Source organism: Peromyscus californicus, unplaced genomic scaffold (assembly GCF_007827085.1).
Source record: "Peromyscus californicus insignis strain IS unplaced genomic scaffold, ASM782708v3 Scaffold_13__1_contigs__length_99412109, whole genome shotgun sequence".
NCBI classification, from domain to species: domain Eukaryota; kingdom Metazoa; phylum Chordata; class Mammalia; order Rodentia; family Cricetidae; genus Peromyscus; species Peromyscus californicus.
This window is the reverse complement of record NW_026294424.1, coordinates 88,218,175-88,239,927: the sequence shown is the minus strand read 5'-3', so window position 1 is coordinate 88,239,927 and position 21,753 is coordinate 88,218,175. Positions and strand designations below refer to the sequence as shown.

The 21,753-nt window shown below is 37.1% G+C and overlaps 1 protein-coding gene across 1 annotated transcript in view; it reads left to right on the top strand.

Annotated features, from left to right (window-relative positions):
* Antxr2 (ANTXR cell adhesion molecule 2) overlaps positions 1-11,169 on the top strand; it is a 131,117-nt gene extending 119,948 nt beyond the window's left edge. The window contains exon 17 of the mRNA XM_052735426.1: positions 9,271-11,169. Coding sequence (XP_052591386.1) covers positions 9,271-9,309 — 39 coding nt within the window. The 3' untranslated portion in view covers positions 9,310-11,169. The remainder of the gene's footprint in view (positions 1-9,270) is intronic.
* Positions 11,170-21,753: the final 10,584 nt, after the last annotated feature.

Here is a 21,753-nt window from a genome sequence, read left to right as displayed (position 1 = left end):
ATTTTTGTTCTCTTTAAAATCTAAAATTAGTACTTGAATGTTTATATTTGTTGGAAAATGCTGTTGACTTTGAGAGCTTTTAAAAATATTTGTTTTGGAAAAATCTATGCAAAGTATTCTGTATTCTCATTTTCATATTTAATGACTTGAATGAGGTATGCCTTCCTGATTCACGGCTTGGTCCTTGGGATTTTCACAACATATACACCAAGGGTTATGCTACCTGTGTAAAGGAAAATTTATGATTGTTTTTTTCAAATACTGACTACTCTGACAAGAAACAACAGAAGCATAGAGGGAAATAAATGTTCATGTTAAATAACACCAATTTAACATTCTACTTCCTGCTATGAACAACAACACGTGGTGGAGTTGTTCAGGAGAATCACTTTCCACTTGTATAAACATGTCTTTTATTTCGATTTAAGACTTACTATGGAGCTGGAATATCCTTCCTATTGTCTCTGTCTGTTGGTAGCTTTCAATATGAAACAGACCCAGCTTCTACCATCTGCTGTCTGTTCAGGACCAACACCAAGGTCAGCCCCTCCATGATGCCTGCTGTTGCCCAGTTTAGAGCACTGCCATCCTGCAATCCAACCACTTCTCTGTTATGCCAGTTATGTTAGGCACTGGAAACAGGACATTTAGGCCATTTGAATATTCATGTGACAAAAGAAAGCAGGAAGACTCTTGTTGCTGCTGATTAATTACAAGTCGGTTAGTGGGCAGTGACATGTAGTTTTGTATACATCATTTTAGGCATGTCAACCACTGCATTTTATTTTACAACTCACTGACTGCTGTGTTGTTAGACTGAAAATTTCAATATCCCTATAAATATATCAGTTATATGTGTAAGAGAATATTGACTACATAGTTTACATTTGGCATTTCAAGCCCGGTTTGTTTACTCTCTCTCTTTCTCCTTCCCTCCCTCCATTCTCCCCCTTCCTTCCTCCATTCTTCTTTCTCTCTTTTCTTTCTTTTTTAATCTTTTTGAGACAGGGTTTTTCTATACAGCCCTGGTTGCCCTGGATCTCATGGCACTCACTATGTAGACCAAGCTGTCCTAGAACTCACAGAGATTCACCTGCCTCTGTCTCTTAGAGTGCTGGGATTAAAGATGTACATTACCTTGCCCAGCCTGTGATGTTATATTTTCATTATCACTCGTTTGCCAAGTATTTTATCAGTAGCACTACAGGGTGAGCCCTGAATTAATATTTACAAAATAGTAATGAAAACAAGACACCAAAAAAAAGATAATGGAGTTCATGGTATAAAAAAACAGGATGGATGGGCTGGAAACAAATACCCAAGACTAGTTTGTTGAAAAAAAAAATGGGGGGAGGGAGATGATTCAGACTGTAAGACCAATTGCTATACAAGCAGGAAGAATTGAGTTCATATCTCCAGGGCCCATGTAAAAGGAGGACATGGCTATTTGCCCTTGAAATCTCAGTCCTTCTCATCGTTTGTGTGGTTATATCCTGGTGGCTGAGGAGGAAACTGGGTCCATTAGGGCCGTGGCTCATATAACTTATCCCAAACTCCCAGTGGGATGCTTCTTTTCTCAGGGTTCCTCTGTTAAGGAAATAGGGAACAGTTCATCATCCAGCCTTCATCTGACTAATTCCTTGCTCTGCACAAAAGCATTTTGGCATGTACTGGGGTCTCTTCCACATCATCTTTCCTGCCACACGTTATGCTTTTGATAGGTTCAAGGTTGTGAAACTGTTTTATTTGTAGACATTTCTCATTGTTAACTCTGCCTCCAATGTAAAATATTTAAATGTTTGCATTTGGGTTCCCATAATAAAAATAGTGTATCCCCATCTCTTGCTAAACACTTACTTTTGAGGCAATGATTACTTCTCTTTCCTTTAAAAATATAACCATATATTCATGCCAATATATTTTCCTTTTTTTATAACATAAAACATTAGCTTTTTATAAACCTTGGCCATATAAACTCTTAATAAACCCTGGCCATCTTTCTATGATGGCCTTCTTTAGAATAACATTCCTTAGAATTATATTATTTTCCTATTGTCTCTGTATTAGTTTATTCATTTTCCCCCAATGATACACATTTGGATTGTTTTAAATTTTTTACTTGCATTTTTTTTGTTTTGCATTACTTTTTTTTGTTTGTTTTCTCTGTGTGTCTGTCTCTGTTGCATATGAGAATGTGCATGTTTGTGTGTGTGTACCAGTACACATGCATGGAGACCAGAGGGTGATCTCAGGTGTCTTCTTCAGTCACTGTCTACCTTAGCTTTGGAGACAGTCTCCCACTGAAGCTGTAGCTTATCATTGGACTAGACTAACTGGCTAGTGAGCTCCCGGGATCTTCTTGTGTGCCTCTCCTGACACCCCTCCCCCAGCTCTAAGGTTACAGGATGTACTACCACACCCAGCTTTTATACACGGGCCTTGGGGAGCCTAACTCCGGTCCTCATGCTTGTGTGCCAAGCACTTTACTAAGGGGGCCACCTCTCTGTCCCCATTTATTTTTGTATTCTATTGTTTAAAAGATGTCTTTTTATTTTTTAATATTACCTAAGACATAATCTGTTGTTGGAAGACATTGCTGACTGTAGAGGTCACAGTCTACTGTAGCCTGGCAGCACTCTCTAAGTCTGGCAATAAGGAAACTTCCTCCTTCCTTCCCCAGCAAAGCATCCTGCTCTCCTTAGCCTTATCTGGAGGATGTCTCTAGGCCCAGGATGCCTGACTTAACTCAAGGTTGACCCTTGACACAGATACCTGCAAACACTCTTCCTCTGGTGACCCACATGGTAATTAGGTAAATGCTCTAGCCATTTTGGTAGGATCTACTGCCACATACAAAGTCTTGTGATAGGAGTGTGCCACTTAAGGCAAATAAGGGTTTGTCCTCAGGCTCCCCAGTCCTATATATTCCTTATGCTCTGGAATAAAGTTGAGCTGGTTTACAGAAGTCTGTCTCCCGGAGGGCTGTCTGAACTCTGTTCCCTCCACCCTGAGGACCAGTGCAGCCAACAATCTGGAGGAAGAAGCAGAACCACAATCTGTATTTTAACTAAAATTAGGGAAAGGAAAATCATTGCTATACTACTACCTATGATATAACTGATAAATATTAAGCAAAGAGTAAAATATACAGAAATCTGTTTTGACTGTATGTATGTAGTGTGTCTTTTGGGTATCTACTTCCCATTATAATTTATTATGAAGCATAGCAATGGCTTTGCCAATAATGATTTCCAGAAAACTGTCAAAATTATATCTATATCTATGTACACTCACACACTCACTCTCTGTCTCCCTCTCTCTCACACACACATACATTCATACATACACATCTTGTAATGCAATTAATAACTTAGAAGGATCATTTCATCTCTTATTAACCATGGTTTAGACATTTTATTCATTGCCAGCAATATGCTTAAATTTCAAAACTGTCAATACACAAAATATTTGCAAAGTAAGTATTATCTATATTTATAGAGTTACAAAAAATTTTTCAGGTATCATGACAAAATGAAGAGAAAATTCTAAAGGGAAATTTTAGGCAAACTCAGCAATTGCTTTAGTAACATCTAATTATAGTCTATTTAGATGGGGCATTTATAGGGTGAACTTCAATTAGAAAACAATGTGTTAGAATTGTATTTCAGCTCAAAATCTTTCAGTTTTAGGTAAAACCATCTCTAGTTCAGATTCTCTATAAATGGGGAAGGGGTGTATACCTTTCTTGAGTTTTGTACCACCGTTTACTATAGGAAACTGACCTTGAAAAAGCCTCGTGTATTCTTTGGTTTCCTTAGCAATAGTGGCTTCCTGGACTTTTTGACTAATCTCTGTCTGTGTGTCTGTGTATTTTGGGGTTTTTGTACCATTTAAAATTTGAAATGGTGTTTACTATTGCACTGTGCATGGAGGTTTAGGGAGGTCTTTTTTAGACGTGGAGATAAAAATAAATCAGCTCTCCGTGTTTGAAAAGTCTCGACTAAAGTGCAGTTGCTTGCGTTGCCTTGTCAATGGATGTTTATGAGGTGAGCATAATCCTGTAACGGTTACGGCAGTGAAATACATCCTGTGCAGATAGCTAGTAAAGGACCGTGCGAGCACTGACGCTCGTGGAATTTTAATGCTTCGGAGACGGGAAACGCAGTGTCTGCCCTGGTTATTGCTGCTGTTACTGACCACAATAAAAATGGGGGTGAAATCAGGTTTTAAATACTGTGACAGAACCATATCTTGCACACTTCACCCGCGGCAAACATGCCAGTGTCTGCTGCTATCTTGTTTTCCTCTGTTGGTTTAGCTCACTGAAGAATGGTAATGTTTTTTGATATTTTTCTTTTGGGTATCCTGCTTCCCTTGTTTATTGTGAAGCCCAGGAGAAGGGGCATTGCTAATAATGATGTGAGTGAGGGAAAATGTCAGTAAGATACATGGTTACTGAGGAGATTTTCGTTATTGCCTGAAATATCACTTGAGTGCAGTTGAAGCTGTCAGAGATGACTGTGAGTTTAGCCTTGTTACCACTTGTTACATCAGTCTTTTGTTCATGGTACATTCTTGCTTGGTATATTTGGGTTCTTGTTATGGTGAAAATCTCTAATAGAATTAAAACTTCGTGTGGAGCTCCACTTTAAAGGGCAAGTTGGGCCTGTTGTAGATTTCCAGATTTATTTTTGAGGCAGAGAATCATACACCCTAGACTGGCCTAGAACTCGTGTATCTGTGGTTGACCTTGAAGTCCTAATCTTCCTGTTTATACCTCCAAGTTCTGGGATTGCAACTTTGTATCACCAGCCTAGCTATATTTCCAGTTTGTAATGATTCATATCGAGCAAACTGTTTTCTAGAATTCAATAAAATTAGTCAATGTTCAGTCTTCGGACTCAGAGGATTTATTTTTGTAGAATGCTTAATGAAGAAAAGCATGGCCTCAGCATTTCACATGTCTAAACTTCAAGTTCATGTTTTCTGTTTCTGTGTAATTCAGGTTCAGTTCAAATAAATCATCATTTGTCATCTATATAGTATTATCTGTATAATCTTTCGTTAAAGGCTTCCAGAATAAAAGAGGGAAAGGAGATCAGATAGGGCTGCTTGCACAAGGTAGAGGTCAAAGAGATGCTTTGTTGGACGATTGTGAAGGTTAAGGTTAATACAAATATTCCTTATGATTGGGAAAAAGTAAGAATTAAGAGATTTTCATTAATTTATGTTTACTTAACCCTACACTACTTCTAAAGAAGTGGTGAGAGAAAACATACAACAAGAAAGCTTCAGAAGGATAAAAATAGGGCAATGATTATGGGCCAAAATCAAGGTTCAGTTATATCAGAAGATTCATTGTCATGGTCACTTGTTACTTTAAATCACCCTGCCCAGGACGAGCTCCCCATGTTCAAGGCAGAAAGGGAAAAAGACTAAGTTATATAGTAGTGTTTGTGTAGCAAAAGGGAAGCAAGAGAGCTTAGCCTAAGCTTTTTCCAGCTCTAAGTGAACTGATCATTCAGTATCAATATCATAAACATAATTATCCAAAACCCAGCCTTCTCCTTCTATACCCAATGGTTATACAGACTGTCTATATTATGAAAAATTATAGGGATAATATAATGTTGGAGATCTATAAAGACATTCATAAGGTCTATAAAAATATAAAACAAGGTATATGAATAGTTCATTCACCATTTAACATAAGGTCAGGTTAAATTTCTGTATTAGTAATCATGAAACTAAAGTTTTAGTTTAGACAAGGTCTTATACAGTATGGACTTGCAGTTTTCAAGATAACACACAGCAGAGTTCCTTAGGCTGGGATGGATATGAGACCTTCACATGTGCCACTCCAACCGTGGTAGCATCTGAGGCACCTGTAGAATGCACAGTTGTTCATGAAGCACAGAATGAAAACACTACTGATTTAAAGAAATAGCTGGCTAATATTTCCCCTAGGGCCTCCTCCTCAAGGAGAGTTTTGGTAGTTGTCTTTCAAGAAAGGATTTTCAAACTATTTTGCCAGGTACCAAAAGCATGGATATTTTGTGTTATTAATTGAACAGAAAAACATGTGCCCTAGCTAGCAATGTGGCTAGGAAATTTTCTTGTATGAAAATTACAGATTCTCCTTCCTCTGGTTAAATGTGGTTAAATGAACCACTGGATACATTTATTCAGAAGCATAAATGTGATGAACCACTGCTGTAATTGGTGTTACCATGTCCTTACATATAAACAAGCATATTTAAAAATTAGCCAACCATAACCTTGTCAGATGCCTGAACAGCCTTTTTATCAAGACTCCTGAAATTTAGTACCATAAAAATAAAGGAAGACTCTAGATTATAGGATTTGCAGTGCTAACTCTAGATCACATATTTATAGAAAATGCCGAATAGAGATTCTAAGATCTACTAATCAATCTGCTGATTCCAGACACTCCCACCCCTGAGCAGAACTGCAATTCAGACAGGTTCATCTGGATGTTAAATGTCAGATGCAACCTGGACGCGAGAATGAATGAGTCCAGCAAATGTTGGAAATCTCTGACTGAACAGTTAATGGTGGTTCCCTAAAGCAAAACATGAATAGATATTTGGGCTGACTTTTCATAACCCATAAATAAAGAGTGCTGTAAAGAAATTTAATTATAGATGAACTTATTTTTTTGGTCACTGAATTTATTCTTTGAAAATTAATATTTATTTTAAAAGTGATTAAATAAATGCAAGTGTGCAGAAGAGGTACAAATGAAACATAAGATGTCATGGAGAATGCTACTCCTCACAGTTGGCTGATAAGCTGTCTGCTAATCTTTCACTTTCTAGACACACATTTGCACAGTTATGATCATGTGTGTATAACAATTTGGCATTCTCTTTTCACTCCCATTTTCCTTCATCTTTTAAAGATCCCTATTTGATTGTCACATAGTATTGAGTTAGGAGAATCATAATTTATTCTCTGAATTGTTGAATAGAAATATAAATTGACATTATCGTTTCACTATTTCAAAAGTCCCACGGTGAATATTTTAAGTCCCAACATCAGATTAGAGTCAAAGAATAAAAGTGTTTTCAGACCATTTTGTGCATAGTTGCTTACCATCTAGATTTTGCCAATTTATACTTCCACTTACATGACATCCAAATTGTTTACTTGCCACAGAAACTCAGTAATTAGGTAATATGTCCCATATAAGGTTGCATAAAACAGTGTGCTTTAAAAGGAAGGCAGTTTTATTTCTTTAAAGTTATAGTGTTTATTAGATAAATAATCATGACCTTCAAAGAGTGTATAAAATGATGCCAGTTACCAACATACACCTTTCTTACATGATAGAAAACATTTAGTTTAGGTTGGTTGGGAGTGATCTTGTTTTGGAATTTATTTGCCCAATTGATTTAAGTATATTAAGAAAGATCAACAACTTAATAATTGAATTATCACAATGCATTTATAAGGCAATGTACTTTAAAATATTTGATTATAGCCTAAAGTCAGTAGTAAATTCATATTTATTATGCCTAGGTTTAGTTCCTTTAAATATTTAGCAAATTCTACTGCTAATAATTTCTCATGCAAAATGAATAAATTGAATCATACTTCCACTGAAATCAAGGAGATCTCCATCCCCAAAGCAGAAGAAATATATTTATAATTCATTCTGAAAGTAATTATGTTAATTTAATTCAATTTTTATTTTTTTATTTTTTATTTTTATTATTTTTGACAAACGTTATCACTCAAATATGACTCAGTCATTTGTAGAGCATAAAATTCAAGTTAGTTATATTAATGCCTAGATATGCAATATAGGTAATACTCAATGCATCAGAACAATATGTGTGGAATTCATGTATGAGCAGAGCAAAAGCCTAAATTTAGAAAAATAGTTAGAGAAATATTGAGTCAAAAATTCAGAAAACTGAGAAAATTAAATTGTGTTCATATTAAGTATACTTTATAATATAAGATATGTATTATTATCTAAAACTTACACCTGACTTCACGTTAGGCACAAACTAATAAAATTAGTATTTGTAGAAATAGCCTTGCTTCCAAAATTATTTAGAAGACAAAAACTTTGATGGTCAATTGCCTTTTAGTAGAAGCTGATTAAAAACTCCATCTCTTTTTGGTCTTTATGGTTTTCTGTATTCAAAAATGTCTGAAGTTTCAAATTTGTTGAGCAGTTATGTTTGAATTGAAAATGAACAAAAATTAAGCTTTTATGTTCTAAGTTCTCTTCTTCCACTTCTTTCACTATATATATATATATATATATATATATTAATATTAATATTTCCATGTGTCAAGTATTCCAAACAAGCACTCACATTAGGGGAAGTTCTAACATGACGAACTTCTGAGAGCAGATGTAATAGCAAATGGAAAAGTCTTAATCACATGATTATTCTGGCTTAAACTAGAAGAGAATGGGCTAGCTTTTGGCCAGTGGAAGACTCTGAACACAAGCCACATGATAGGTCAACAGCATCATACCAAGGGAGGAAAGAAGAGTCTGCATCAATAATTGGAAATTTTATTTTCAAATATTATTTGGATTGTGACTAGTTTATGAATCAGTGTGTCCACACAACTTTCCCTAAAGTGTTTAGAAATTGGACTGGAAAATACTCTGAAAATACATAATTCAAAAAAATTGTCTCAATTTTCGGAGTGTTGGAAAGCAGTATCTACAGTGGTGTGAGAAATGGGTCGGCAATGTTGGACATGATATCAAACAAGGCTGTGAGCTACAAAAGCCATTCATAAATACAGCACAAAGAAGATATCTATATCCAGTCCCATGTTTCCTTATCCTCAGTGTTTGTAACTTATTAAATATACTCTTCATGTGAACATTTTAGAATCATGGAATGACATAAGAAAATCCCTCCATTTTCTTTCATCATAGAGACGTATACAACAATGTCTTTGATAGTTTGATTTCTACAACAATGGTACCACTCTTTAGACAGCACTAAGAAAGTTTTAGTTGCATGATTTTTTTCCCCTATGTGGATTTTACCATACCATCAAATAAGTTAACTTTCTGTGGGGAAAAAAAAAACGGTAAAGTAAAACCTGAGCTATATTGTGTTGAGCCAAGGAAAATGATATGACATTGTGACTTGTGTGGACATTGTTCTGAGCTTGGGTATCATTAGCTGCATCATGTTGTGGAAACTAGATGTTCCTTGGCTTTTAAACAACGGCTTCAGTATTTCACTGTGGATCTCCTTCTTTCCTCAGGGTCGGTGCATAAACTTTTCCCGAGTTCCACATCAATAAAACGAGAGCACAAAGAATGAGAAGCTAAGAAGACAGCACATCTTCATGATGCTGACATCCAATAGAATGAACAGTCCAGTGCATCTCAGAGGTTCTTGGGACAACAGCCCAGGTCCTCTCTGTCAGGAAATGTTTCCTCTCCTGCTTTCTGTGCACCAAACATTTTCAAACACTTGCTCTGCCATCTACATGAGAGGTGATGAAACTCGGCGGCGGCGATAACTCATGATTTATGACACTGAAAATGCAGAGGAATGTTAATTTTCATGCCACGGTTTCTGCAAAGCTTATCTGAACGTGTAAGAAGACAAAGCAGACACAGCTATGATGTAAAGATCCCAAAGCAAAGACTGGAGACCCACCAGCCATGCGGCTTTGTAAAGGCGACTGGTGCTTTTGACGTGGATGCACAGTGTGTGTGCTTTTGTTTGGCAAGATCTTTAGCTACATGCAGATCATGAAAATTCCTACCAGGCTAAACAGATAATGGAGTCCACTGCCTTGTAGCTATGTTAAATAGCAAAAGCCTTCTAAGTCCTCTATGATTTTGTGCCTTACGGGAATTTTCTGACTAGAAAATCTTGTCAGTGTTACACTGAAAGTGTACACGCATGACAAAATGTGGACGAGATGCCCCAAGGTACTGGATGCAAGCAGGATTTTGCCCTTTAGTTTTCCAAGACACCTTTCTTTCATGACGCACTCGGGACAAGAGAATTAATACAGCGTTAATTCAACAGGAAGACCGCCTCCAACCAAAGACCTGGAGCGCAGCATAAGGCCTCGTGATCTGAGACCTTGTCCCCTGACTGGTAGATTCTCCTTTCTTGGTGTTTAGGATTTAACAGTGCATAAAGCATTAGTATCTGTAAACACACCTACGTGTTTGTTTGGCTTTTAATTTAAGGAAGCAGTAACCACCAAGCTTCTGCTCAGGGTTTTTTCTTCTTTTAAGTCTCCAAGGGCTCCTCAGCGTCACAAGCCAGCAACTCTCTTTGCATGAAAATTTCAAAGTTTAATTAATATAATTAAAGGCAACAGCAAGCAGCAGCCTGTGAAGACTTTGCTCATCTTTTTTATGCCTTTTGACATTGAATGACCTATCACTGTATGCATGTTACTTGGATATTGAGAAGCACCGCACCTTGGGTGTGATTCAGCCCAGGAAAAAAAGATCTCCTTTCTTCAGTTTATAAATTAAAATCAGGAGGGGCGCCATCAGAAAGCATTGACAATATATGTGCTATAGATTTTTAGAAATATCACCATCGTGTCACATCAACGATGCCAAATTATGTTAGCGTGAGCAGAAACACGGTGGGGGAGGAAGGCGGCAGCAGCTGAAGGAAATAGCTCAGATGATCTAGTCACTTTTGATACTGTACTTCAGATGCGAAATGGATATTCGACTGGAAACCTGACAAAGTGCGCCTGCTTTGATGTGAACTGGTATAGACAATGACCAGTGGCCGGGTCAGTGGGATGTCTCTCTGCGAGCACAAAGGCTTATCAAATGACACTAAAAATAAGTTCAACAACCATCACTTTGGAAGGGAGAAGGCGAACGGTTCATGTTTGGCGGGCATGTGAGTGCACAAGATGGAAAAAACGATTTGGAGCATCCTGGCATCATTACCCACATTGTGCTCTTTATGGACATTTCAAAGGGCTGCAGTGATACTTTTGGTTGGTGTCCAAGTTTGTGGCACTGCTCCAAGAAGCCTTACGCACACACACGAATATACAAATGCACACACATATTCTCTAGCTTGAATCTTTTTGCTCAAGCTTATTTATGTCACTGACTGGCTGGATCCAAAGTCACACCTCCACATATTAATGAATAAAATTTTTACCTAAGTCTTTGTTATCAGTTTCTTTAAGCCCACATAGAACTTACGCTCTCTTGGGTTGAATACATAACTCCTCTGGTTAGTAACAAGATAGAATTCTATTCAATTGAAAAACGTCCAGTATGTTCACAGTTGCTTCACAGTTGATGCTAGGGGTACAATGTGTGTATGCATGTACAATGTGGAAGGCTGATAAGTGCACCCAACTCTTTCTGCAGTAAGTCCTTGTAGACATTTGTTCTGTGTCTGCCTCTAGAGCAGGACGCATGGCTACTTTCTCCAATAGGAACTTCCTTTCTGATGCAGGTGTGCCCATCAGGGATATTTTAAGAGCATCCAAAATACTACAGAAGCTCTGGCTGTGTTTCTTTGGTAACCACTTTAAATTTTTACAGAATCATGTAGCATATTTGCACCACGAGAAATGTAAATAAACCTCTGCCTTTAAGTGGCAAAATAGCTTTCTTGAGATTTGTTGCACTGGCTGGAGATGTGTAATAAAAATACAACAAAGAGCTGTAAATGAAGAGGGTGAATCACAAGTCTATACATAGACTGAAAAAGTATCATTCATAAGGTTCAAAGACAGATGGAATTTCATTGCCCTTAAACTTATGAACCAGAGTAATGTTATGCTTTAATCGTGAATCTAACCAGAAATGAGAAGAATTTGTTTTTAAAATTAATCTTTTTGGCAAAGGACATTGAAATTCTCTACATGACACTTTTCATACATAGCAATAGCGCCCATGTGATTTATCTGGACATGATGTCAGTCGAGATCTCCTTCTTTGTGCAAACAAATGAGTCTTGTCCATCATCCATTTGTGTTGCATAAGGTTGCAAAAGCAATTAAGTGGGGAACGACTCCTAACTTATGTGTCTCCTCTGCCTAGAAAGAAAGTTTTGAAGGCATCTATATATATTTCATAACAATGTCTGTTCTTTATGGATTTGATCCATAAATATTTATCTATCTGAAAACTTTGATACTTGGAATGTTTTCCGTAAAGCATTTGGTGCTCCAAGAAGAAACATTTGGTGCTAAGAGTTGCAGCGCTGATGCCTTCCCCCAAGTTAATTCTATTTTAAAAATTTATATTTCCTTCCCAATGAGATGCAGAGTAAAGCTCGAGAGTCTCCATTGACTGAGAAGCAGCATCTGCCATCTATGGTTAATTACTATTTTCTTAAGAGTGTATAAGGTTTAAAACCTTAGATTTCAAATTGTCCGGAACTTTCACTTATATTTCCAGTGAACTTTGTTCTAATTATTTAAATAACAAATTATTCATTATTTGTTGTTTTTTTAATAAATCCTTACTGGATATAAGATATGAATGTCTCTACAAACTGAATTTCATTATCTGAGTGTTGCTGACCCTTATTTACCATTCAGAGATAGACTCATTCCTTTATTTTAAAGTTGAAACACTATCTTTATTATGGCGAACAAGTTAGTGGAGACATTTCTGATTGATCGGCATACTAGATGTTAGGTTTGAAACTTCTGAAGACAATATAAATAAGGTCATATATACAAGTATTAAAAAACATTGTAATTTATTCCTTTGCATATTCTGATGAACTTTTATTAGATTTTCATCCCTATCACATTAGTAAGTTTATTAGAATTTAATGACTACTCCCAAAGTGGTGGGTAGACAAACACACACACACACACACACACACACACACTAAATGCTAAGAATAATTAGTGCATCTGTTGTATAGTTAAAGTACTGGGCAGGTGAAGCTAGAGAATGTTGTCTGTAGTCGGGGTAGTCAGGGTAGCTACAGTGAAGTCTCATTAGATTAGTGTTATGTCTAGTCAATTTCTATGCCATATTCTGAGAACACTTTAATTTTAGTATGTTTCTATATTTACTAGAACTTTCTTCAGTCAATTGGGTAAAAGAAGGAATACATTTATTGAAAACCCATAATATAGCAGGCCTCATGCTGTTTTGTAAAATATATTTTTGTACTCCTGCCAGAAGAAAATTCTAATATCAAAGTACATAGGACCACATATACATTTATATATAAATGTTTCTGATGAGGTTGCTTTCCACATTAGTCAACTTAGGAAGTAGGTGAGGGAGGTCCTACATGGCAACCTAGCCACCAGCTGGCTGACTGGCTTGAGAAGCCGACTGTTCAGTCATAGACCGGAGACAAACTGAAATACCAAAAGTTCCTCCCAGTTCTGATGTTTGCATTAAAATGATGTAACCAGAGGCTTTATTAATTATCTCAAATTTGTTACGAGTGCCTTCTTTCTTGTAAAGTTTGGCAGTATTAGCTCTGTAAACTGCCAACGTAGTTACAGAAAAGACACTGAACTCTAACATGTAATTTGATAATTAAGTCATAATGGAGTAATTTCTTAGTTAATTTTTTTTACAGTAGAATTTGTCAGAGCAACTGGTACTATAGTTAGTGTATGAAAAAACCACTCAGAAGATGAGCAAGTCATTATTAGAAGTATTAATACAGTTCATTCTGATTTTACAGTCTCATTGAGTATCTCAAATGTGCAAATAAAGAGGCAAAAAAACCCCAAAACTCAACCTGTTCTGAAGCTGTTATGAGATAGTTTATACATTATAGAAATTTAAAATTTAAACTTTCTTCTAGTCAATATTGAACAAAAAAAGTTTACTTAATTAGCAATAACTATGCTTGTGTTGCCCATAGCACATAGTCAGCGGCAACTGTTTTGTTGAGTAATTTGACGCAGTTTAGGATCTGTAAGTATATTTGAATAGTTAACCTTGCACAAACTCACCCTGGTCTTAATGTAGAAGGCTACTGTAATAATTCCATTAACACCCCCCCAAAAAAAGAAGAAAAAGAAAAACATCCTAAATTTTGTCTCATAATCCTAATCATTGTAAAATTATTTGTATCTCTGATAAGTTATCTTTACAAGATTGCAGGTGTTAGTCATAATACAAAGTAAACTGTAAACACAATTAAAATGTTTATTTAAGTACATTCAATATAACTAGAAACATTAGAAAAGAAATCCCAGAGTTTAGGCCATTAAAAATAAATGCATTTCTTTCATAAAGAAAAATACAAGGTGGTAAACAATTTAGATACAAAGGAAAGGGACTGGGTGCCTTCCAAGCCATAGATGGTAAAGGGAGTTGCTGCATCGTGTGTCAAATCAGAAGCAAGTAGAAATCTTTTGGCATGCTCATGGACTCCACCATCTGATTTGTAAAAGTAATTGGGGAAAGAAAAAACTCAAAATGTGAAACAAAACTGACCAGTCTAGCAGATGACACCTATAAATGGAATTTTGACTTGATGAAATTCTGATTTTAATCAGACAACTACCATGATTACACAAGTTCCCTTTGAGTTCTTCTACTTTTTGAAACATCTTTCAATTCTAAAAGTTTCTGCTAATTAAACAGAGCAATGACAGACCTTCATTTTCTTTAAATACTTTGTTTGTGTGAGGCTGTCACACAGAGAGAATGATTATATTTTAAACAATATGTTCAAGTGTAAAAATCTTCAACAAATTCTTAATGTTTTTATGGGAGAAATTTTGAAGAGTTTTGTAACGAACATCTTGAGACTCCTAAGGAGAAGGATATTTCAGAAAATTGGAAAGAGTTGTAAGTAATTAAAAAAGCTACTGTAGGGGACTACATCATGACCTACAGTGTACTTTTTGGGATAATCAATGGTGCACAGCACACACTAGAAAAGAAAGTGATTGCAACAACATGGTTGCCTAGCAACTCAGTGTACTACCACTACCCAGCAACTACTGACCGGATGCATTTCTAACACTGAACCAGTACTTTTAAAAGTTCTTATTCAATGACAGAGAAAGGCTGATTCATTTAGCTTCCTGGATACTCAAATATAGTGTATGTAGCTAAAGTTTTCCTGCCTGGCCCACAGTCAGGACAAATCTCTCTCACCTGCCAGTCCCACAGCCGCTCAAACCCGACCAAGCAAACACAGAGACTTATATTGGTTACAAACTGTATGGCCATGGCAGGCTTCTTGCTAACTGTTCTTACAGCTTAAATTAATCCATTTCTATAAATCTATATCTTGCCACATGGCTTGTGGCTTACTGGCATCTTCACATGCTGTTTCTCATCATGGCGGCTGGCAGTGTCTCTCTGACTCAGCCTTCCACTTCCCAGCTCTATTCTCCTCCTTGTTCCGCCTATACTTCCTGCCTGGCCACGGGCCAATCAGTGATTTATTTATTGACCAATCAGCAACACATTTGCCATACAGACCATCCCACAGCACTTCCCCTTTTCTTTTCTTAAAAAGGAAGGTTTTAACCTTTACACATCTCCAAAGTCAGCTTGGTATATTTGGGGATTTGGGCGTAGTTTTTCTTACTACTTCCTGCTGGAGGGGGGCGCTGTATCTTATGGGGACACAAAGAAAATTTTAGGATTATGGAATAGTCCATGAGGGTGTATCGTCTGAGCCAGTTGCCTTCAAACCGTTTTGGATGTTGGATCATCTGGGCCATGGTGTCATCGGAGACCTTTCAGGGGGTCTTGGCTGGTCAAACCTGATGTATCTTAATCTGGAACAAATCCATAGCCTTTGGCTTTCTGTGGGAATAAAAGCAGAGTCTCCTTTCCAAAGCAACATATCCTTACATCCAAATTTTGAAGTCAAGGTACCTTTAAAATATACATTTTGGCATAACTCAACAGCTTTTGTAATCAAATGTTTTTCTTTAGTTACGAATATCAAAGAGAACATAATCCAGATTCTTTGTGTGGTAGCCATCTTTACGTGGCTTATTTTTTTATATTAGCTTGAGCCTATTGCTTTAAACTGCAGCCTTCTATGCCTGAAATGGCTCTGGCGCTGCTGGCTCCGCCCACTTCAGCTTCCCAACATGGCGGTGATACGTTTTCCACCAGCTCTGGGAGCCATCAACTCTCAGAAATAGTGGGTCTATGCTTCTATCAAAGCAGCGTGTAGCCCAGAAACCTCTTTTTTTTTTGTTTTGTTTTGTACTAGCAAAGGCTAAATCCACCACACAGCTTAATGTGCCACTTGCAGAGGCCTCATTCCCGCCATACTGCAGGTCGAGCGCGCACACCAGGAACCCGCCATAGTAGCTCAAACACGCAGCCTGCTGCTAGCTTAAAAGAGACAACTAGGAGCTGTTTTTAGCTCCGTTTTAGAATCTTTTTACTCAGGTTTTAGGTGGAAACTCTTGCCACCACGTTACAAGTGTATTTCTCAAATTCCTAAAAGAGGCCACATAAACAGGCCGAGGATCAGTTTTCTTTAAAAATATTTCCCATAACTTGAAAGGTCAGTTTGATAAATTTCACCTCAAGGTTATAACCACATATGTTCAAAATTTCTGGCTTTGAGAAACTTTTAATATCAACTAAGTTGAGCAGAGATAGTTTATTTCGCTTTCCTATAGCTAGTGTAACAAAGTTCTACACATTTAGTGTCTCAATACAAAACAAATTTATTCTCTCCCAGTTCTGGATGGCAGGAGTCGGAAATCAGTTTCAATGAGCTAAAGCTAAAATTTCAGATATATAAGTTCTTTCTAGAAGCTTTGAAAAGGCAATTCATTTTTTTGGCCTTTTCAGTTTCTACTGCTGCCTGCCATCATTAGCTTTGTCTGCCCCCAAAGTGTCTCACACCAAAGGCCTGCAGTCCTCAGCAGCTGTTTCTGATCTGCCGACATACAAAGATCACCATGATGTCCTGCTCTCACTCATATAATTCAGCATGAACATGCCTGTAGTTTCCCTTTCTCCAGACAGGGCAGCAATCATGGGTTCTGGGGAGAAAGACATGAATGTTGGGAAGGCCATTCATTATTCAGCCCACTGCAAACGTATAAGAATCTTCCTTTTAGTAAATACTTCCTTTGAGTCTACCATCATAAGAAACATAGGAGTCAAGATCAGCTTTCAACGTGAAGTCCTTCCCTGTACAAACTCATTATCTTGATATGTTGTGGTTGGAGTGGGGGAGGGAACCCCCATTGGTCCCCCACTTGTGCTGTAATTTTTTTTTTTTTGTATTTTACCTGAGACTTTATACAAGTGGTGTAGCTAAGGAATAAGTTTTTGGAAGATGTTTGCCAGATGAAAAAAATCTCCCAGAAGATGGAATCATGTGGTCTGAGCTTTGTTTTCTCCAAAGCATTTGTGCAGAAGGCCATAAGTTAACTAAGATATTCCTGGAAAACTTTCTACCGTCATTCTGAAAAACACTTAGGAAGATATTTAAATATCACCAGAGACTATGGACAAAAATACATTGATATTCTAATGCTAACATCAGTAATAGACATATGGACTTAAACAGAACTTCTTCCCACCTGCTAACCGTTTTTAATCCACAATTACAAGTGTTTTCTTAAGGAAGGAATGATTTTAAATTGAAGCAAATCTCACCTCTATAGCAAATATTGTTAAGCAGCAATTATAAAGATATCCATAGAAGTGATAAAGTCTAAAATAATAAAAATAGAAGGGGTTAAACTCTCTAGATAGATTTTTCTCTAAATAAAAATATTATATGTCATGTACCTTGAGTTGTTCAAAACAAATTATTAATTTTGATACATGCAGTGGAAGTCATTTTTCATATTTCCAATTTTGTATAAATATATACACACTCCTTTCTCCAAATCCATTTATGTATTTCAAAATATTGTGAACTATTCATGGTGTGAACTTTTATATGCTTTGAGATCCTAAGACTGCCTGTATCTACAGAGTATCTGTTTTCAAATGTCCTTACCCATATATTACCCATTCTTTTGTTCAAAAGGTATATACTAGGTGCATACTATGTGCAATGTGCTTATTTTGCCAACCCCTGTGGAAATGTTAATTTGTATTTTGAGGACATGGTTAGGAGGTAGAAGGATCCTGTGATGATACTCAGTAAAAATAGTTATTATAGCACGAATCCTGAGTGGTCCATTTAAAAAAATAAACCTGATCACGTAAAATGAGATTTACTGCTCAGTGGGGCCTGTTTTATGGGGCCAAGCCTAGATAAACTCTGTACCAATCAGAGCATCTCATTTTGCCGCTGCACAATTTTCAGTGTGTATTGAAGTCTTACTGATGAATCACCAGGCCTTAAACCATTCCATTTGTTGCAAAATATTACTTTTGCCTAACTTACAGGAAAGTTAAGCCACATAAATTTAATATCCTCCAGGGGAAAGAAAACAAATGCTAGGAAGATGATTCAGCTCAGAGGCTAGCCTGACTGCTGGGCAGCGAGGCTTCTGCTGCACAATGTGCTTAGGACATCTGAAGACTGTTGGTCTAACATGATCCAGAAGCAGTTCTTATTGAATAGAAAAACCAAAGAGAACCAGAGCACTGAAGGGATGATTAATCCAGAATCTTAGTTTTAATTGCTGAGGAATATGTGGTGAAGTAGCCCTTCACAATGGACAACTGGAAAAAGATAATTATATTTTGTTTTTACCTCATGATAATGGTACGTCCCAGGTATACATTCTAGTCTGTCACCCACACTTCCCTCTCTGACCTACACAAAGTAGAGAAAGAACAGGGATACCTCAGAGAAGCCAGGGAATGTTGCCTTACGGTCTCCCCAGCACTCAAGTTTTCATGGTGTCTCTCAGAATGGCAGGAACACTGTTGCGGGCAGAGTCCTGGGGGAACAGGAGGTTAACTGGACTTTATTGCCAGAGATCAAAAGGACTATTTGAATGATTAAAGAATGAGAGGTCAATGAGTTTAATTTTATCATTAAGAGAAAGGAGCCCAAGATCTTCCAAGACAGAATGCTGCCAATTCTGCCCTGCTGCAAAACACAGGATGAAGGGTAACCTTGGGAGCCAAGCCAGAGAGGAAAAGAAAGCATCTTGAGTCGAAGCTCTTGTCAGCTTCACTAATGCCAACAGATGCCTATCTTGTGCCGGTCTCCACAGAAGACAATGAGATATCGACGACAAGCTGAACTCTGCAATCTGATTGTCAAAGGAAGACAGATACGGAACAAAAAAAAAGGTATCAAGAGTTTTTCAAAGAGGAAATAAAGTTTAATGGGATCACAGAAGAGGAAGAGAAGAGCCTGACCCTGTCTGTGTCATCAGAGAACGTAGTATAGAGTTTGCCGGAAGTGGGAGAGAGGGCAAGTGGTCTTCCTTCCACCCGGAACCCCCCTGAGATAGAGCCCATCTAAATAGGTAAAGTATATATTATCTCCCAGTGTCTTCTTGAGCTAGGAATTAAATAAGAGAGATGATCAAAATACAGTAAAATTGGACTCAGTTCAAATGAAAGGACGTGGATATAGTGTATTCAAGTAAAAGACAAGGCGCTGTGCACTGTAAAAAATGAAAAGAACAAGTGTAACTATATTAGTAAGCAAAAAAGTCACAGGGAAGAATACTGTTAGAGACAGAAAGAGATTTTAGATAGTGATAAAATACCAATCTCTCTAAGTGCAAACCAAGATCAAAGCAAAACAAAAAGCAAGCAACAAAAGCCATCGAACCTCCAAATACACAACACACACACTGACAGAGATATAAGAAAAGTAGGAATAAGTCCATAGTAATTAATAGGTGGCTCAAGTGTGACACCCTGGTCAGTTAGTTCCTCCAACCATGAGAGAATTATAAAGGACATGGAAAAATCAAACAACACAAACAGCAGGATGTAACTGACATACAGAACAGCAATTACCAGACAACCAAATGTAGTCTTTCAATGGGCAGATCACGGGCCATTAAACACTCTATAAGAAAACTGAAAGTACTGAGTTCCCACAGAGTGTGTTGCTATATCAAATTTTTATCTTGTTGTTAAGATTTGTTTGACAATATAGCACACAATAGTTTCATATAGTTTGATGGCTTTGTGTGTGTGTGTGTGTGCACATGTGCATGTATGCATGTGTGTGCATACATGTGCTTGCTCTGTGAATTAAGTTCTATGAACAATTATAAATGTATAAATTTGCATAACCACTATTACAATACAAAGTGGAGGATTTCAGAAAGACCCCCTTTACATCTGCCCTGTGTTCACATCATGCCCCTCTCATCCACACCTGACATGTATGTGTAGCTCACTGTCATAGTCATCTCTTTCTGGGGATGTAAGATGGAGGTAACCACACAGTATGCTTTGGCTTCTTTCTGTTATGCATGTTGTAGCAAATGTCAATAGTTAATTTATTTTTATTACCAAGTTATATTCCATTGTACAGATGTACCAGAAATAATCCGTCTGGATTACCTGTGTCCAGGCTTTGAGTGATTTTCAGTTTTCAGTAATTATAAGAATGTTTAAGAATATTTTTATAAAGGCCTTTGGATGTTTATGCAATATTATGACATGCATATTGCTTGCTAAACTATATAGGGGCTATTAATTACAAGTGTGTATTTAACTTTATAAGGTAAAAATACACAAAAGGAATATATTCCTTCAAAACCACTGTAGCACTTTACATTTCTATATTGACTGTTTCTGAATTTTAACCCTTCATTGATTCTAGTTTGCCCAATAAGTTGAAGAAAATAGCATGACAGATATGTCAGTAAAATTCATAGAAATGAGGAATAGGAATAATTAATTGAATCAGAAGAAGGATATGAATAAATCACACATCGTTTCCTTTGCCTGGTTTTGTGACCTGGATGACTGGATTTGTAGGGAAGATAGAGAAAAGGACATGAAAGTCACTGATATGAAGGGGAAGTCAACATGTAGGGTCTAAAGGCCAAGTGAGGACACTGTCATAGATGTAGGGTAAGTTGGTCTCAGCACGACAAGCGTTCTGTATGGAGACCACTCTGGTGAACACTGCCATTGCTACACGTCACTAGACTGTACCTTCCCCTGAGAGTCAAAATGAGGTTGAATTCCTAAACATGAGTGGATCACAGATGCCACTCAAGCAGACATGTGACAAAATATTTACTACAGCATATAGTTCTCTTGTGTGATCTGTATCTGAGCTCTCTGAAGCCTGGTCACCTAGTACTTACTATTTACATCTAAGTCACACAGTAGCACAGGCTTAGAATTGCTGCAACAGTTAAGTTGTTTCACTACTTTTATCATTTTTCACAAATCCACTTGTGCACATTTTCCTTGTTTTCTGAATAAAGCACAGAAGTTAAGATTTCCTCTTCAAAGGAGTACTAATGAGTGCTGTCTGTGCAAACCTTCCTTTGAATTGTTTTAACGTATTCTTTTGATTTTGCCTTGAAGGGACTCAGGTCCACAGTCATGCTGAGATTAGATTTTGGAGGCCATATCGCTACAATAATACATTTCCTGCTGTTGTTCCATAATTTTCCTTATCAAGTAAAAGGAGATAAAAAATTACATTGGAAGAGCCCAACCTAGTCCTTCCTACAGTTAAATAAAGCTAACAACATAAGAAACAAAGACTTTCTCCAGGGTTCATTTGCATTTTCCATCCATCTAGAATCTAAACCTAATTGGTGTATTCTATTCCTCGACTACCTAGTGAGACCATTTTCTTACTAAGTAAAGCTAACACAATGTAATGTTATTTGGGCATTAATTAATTTGTTCATTAATTT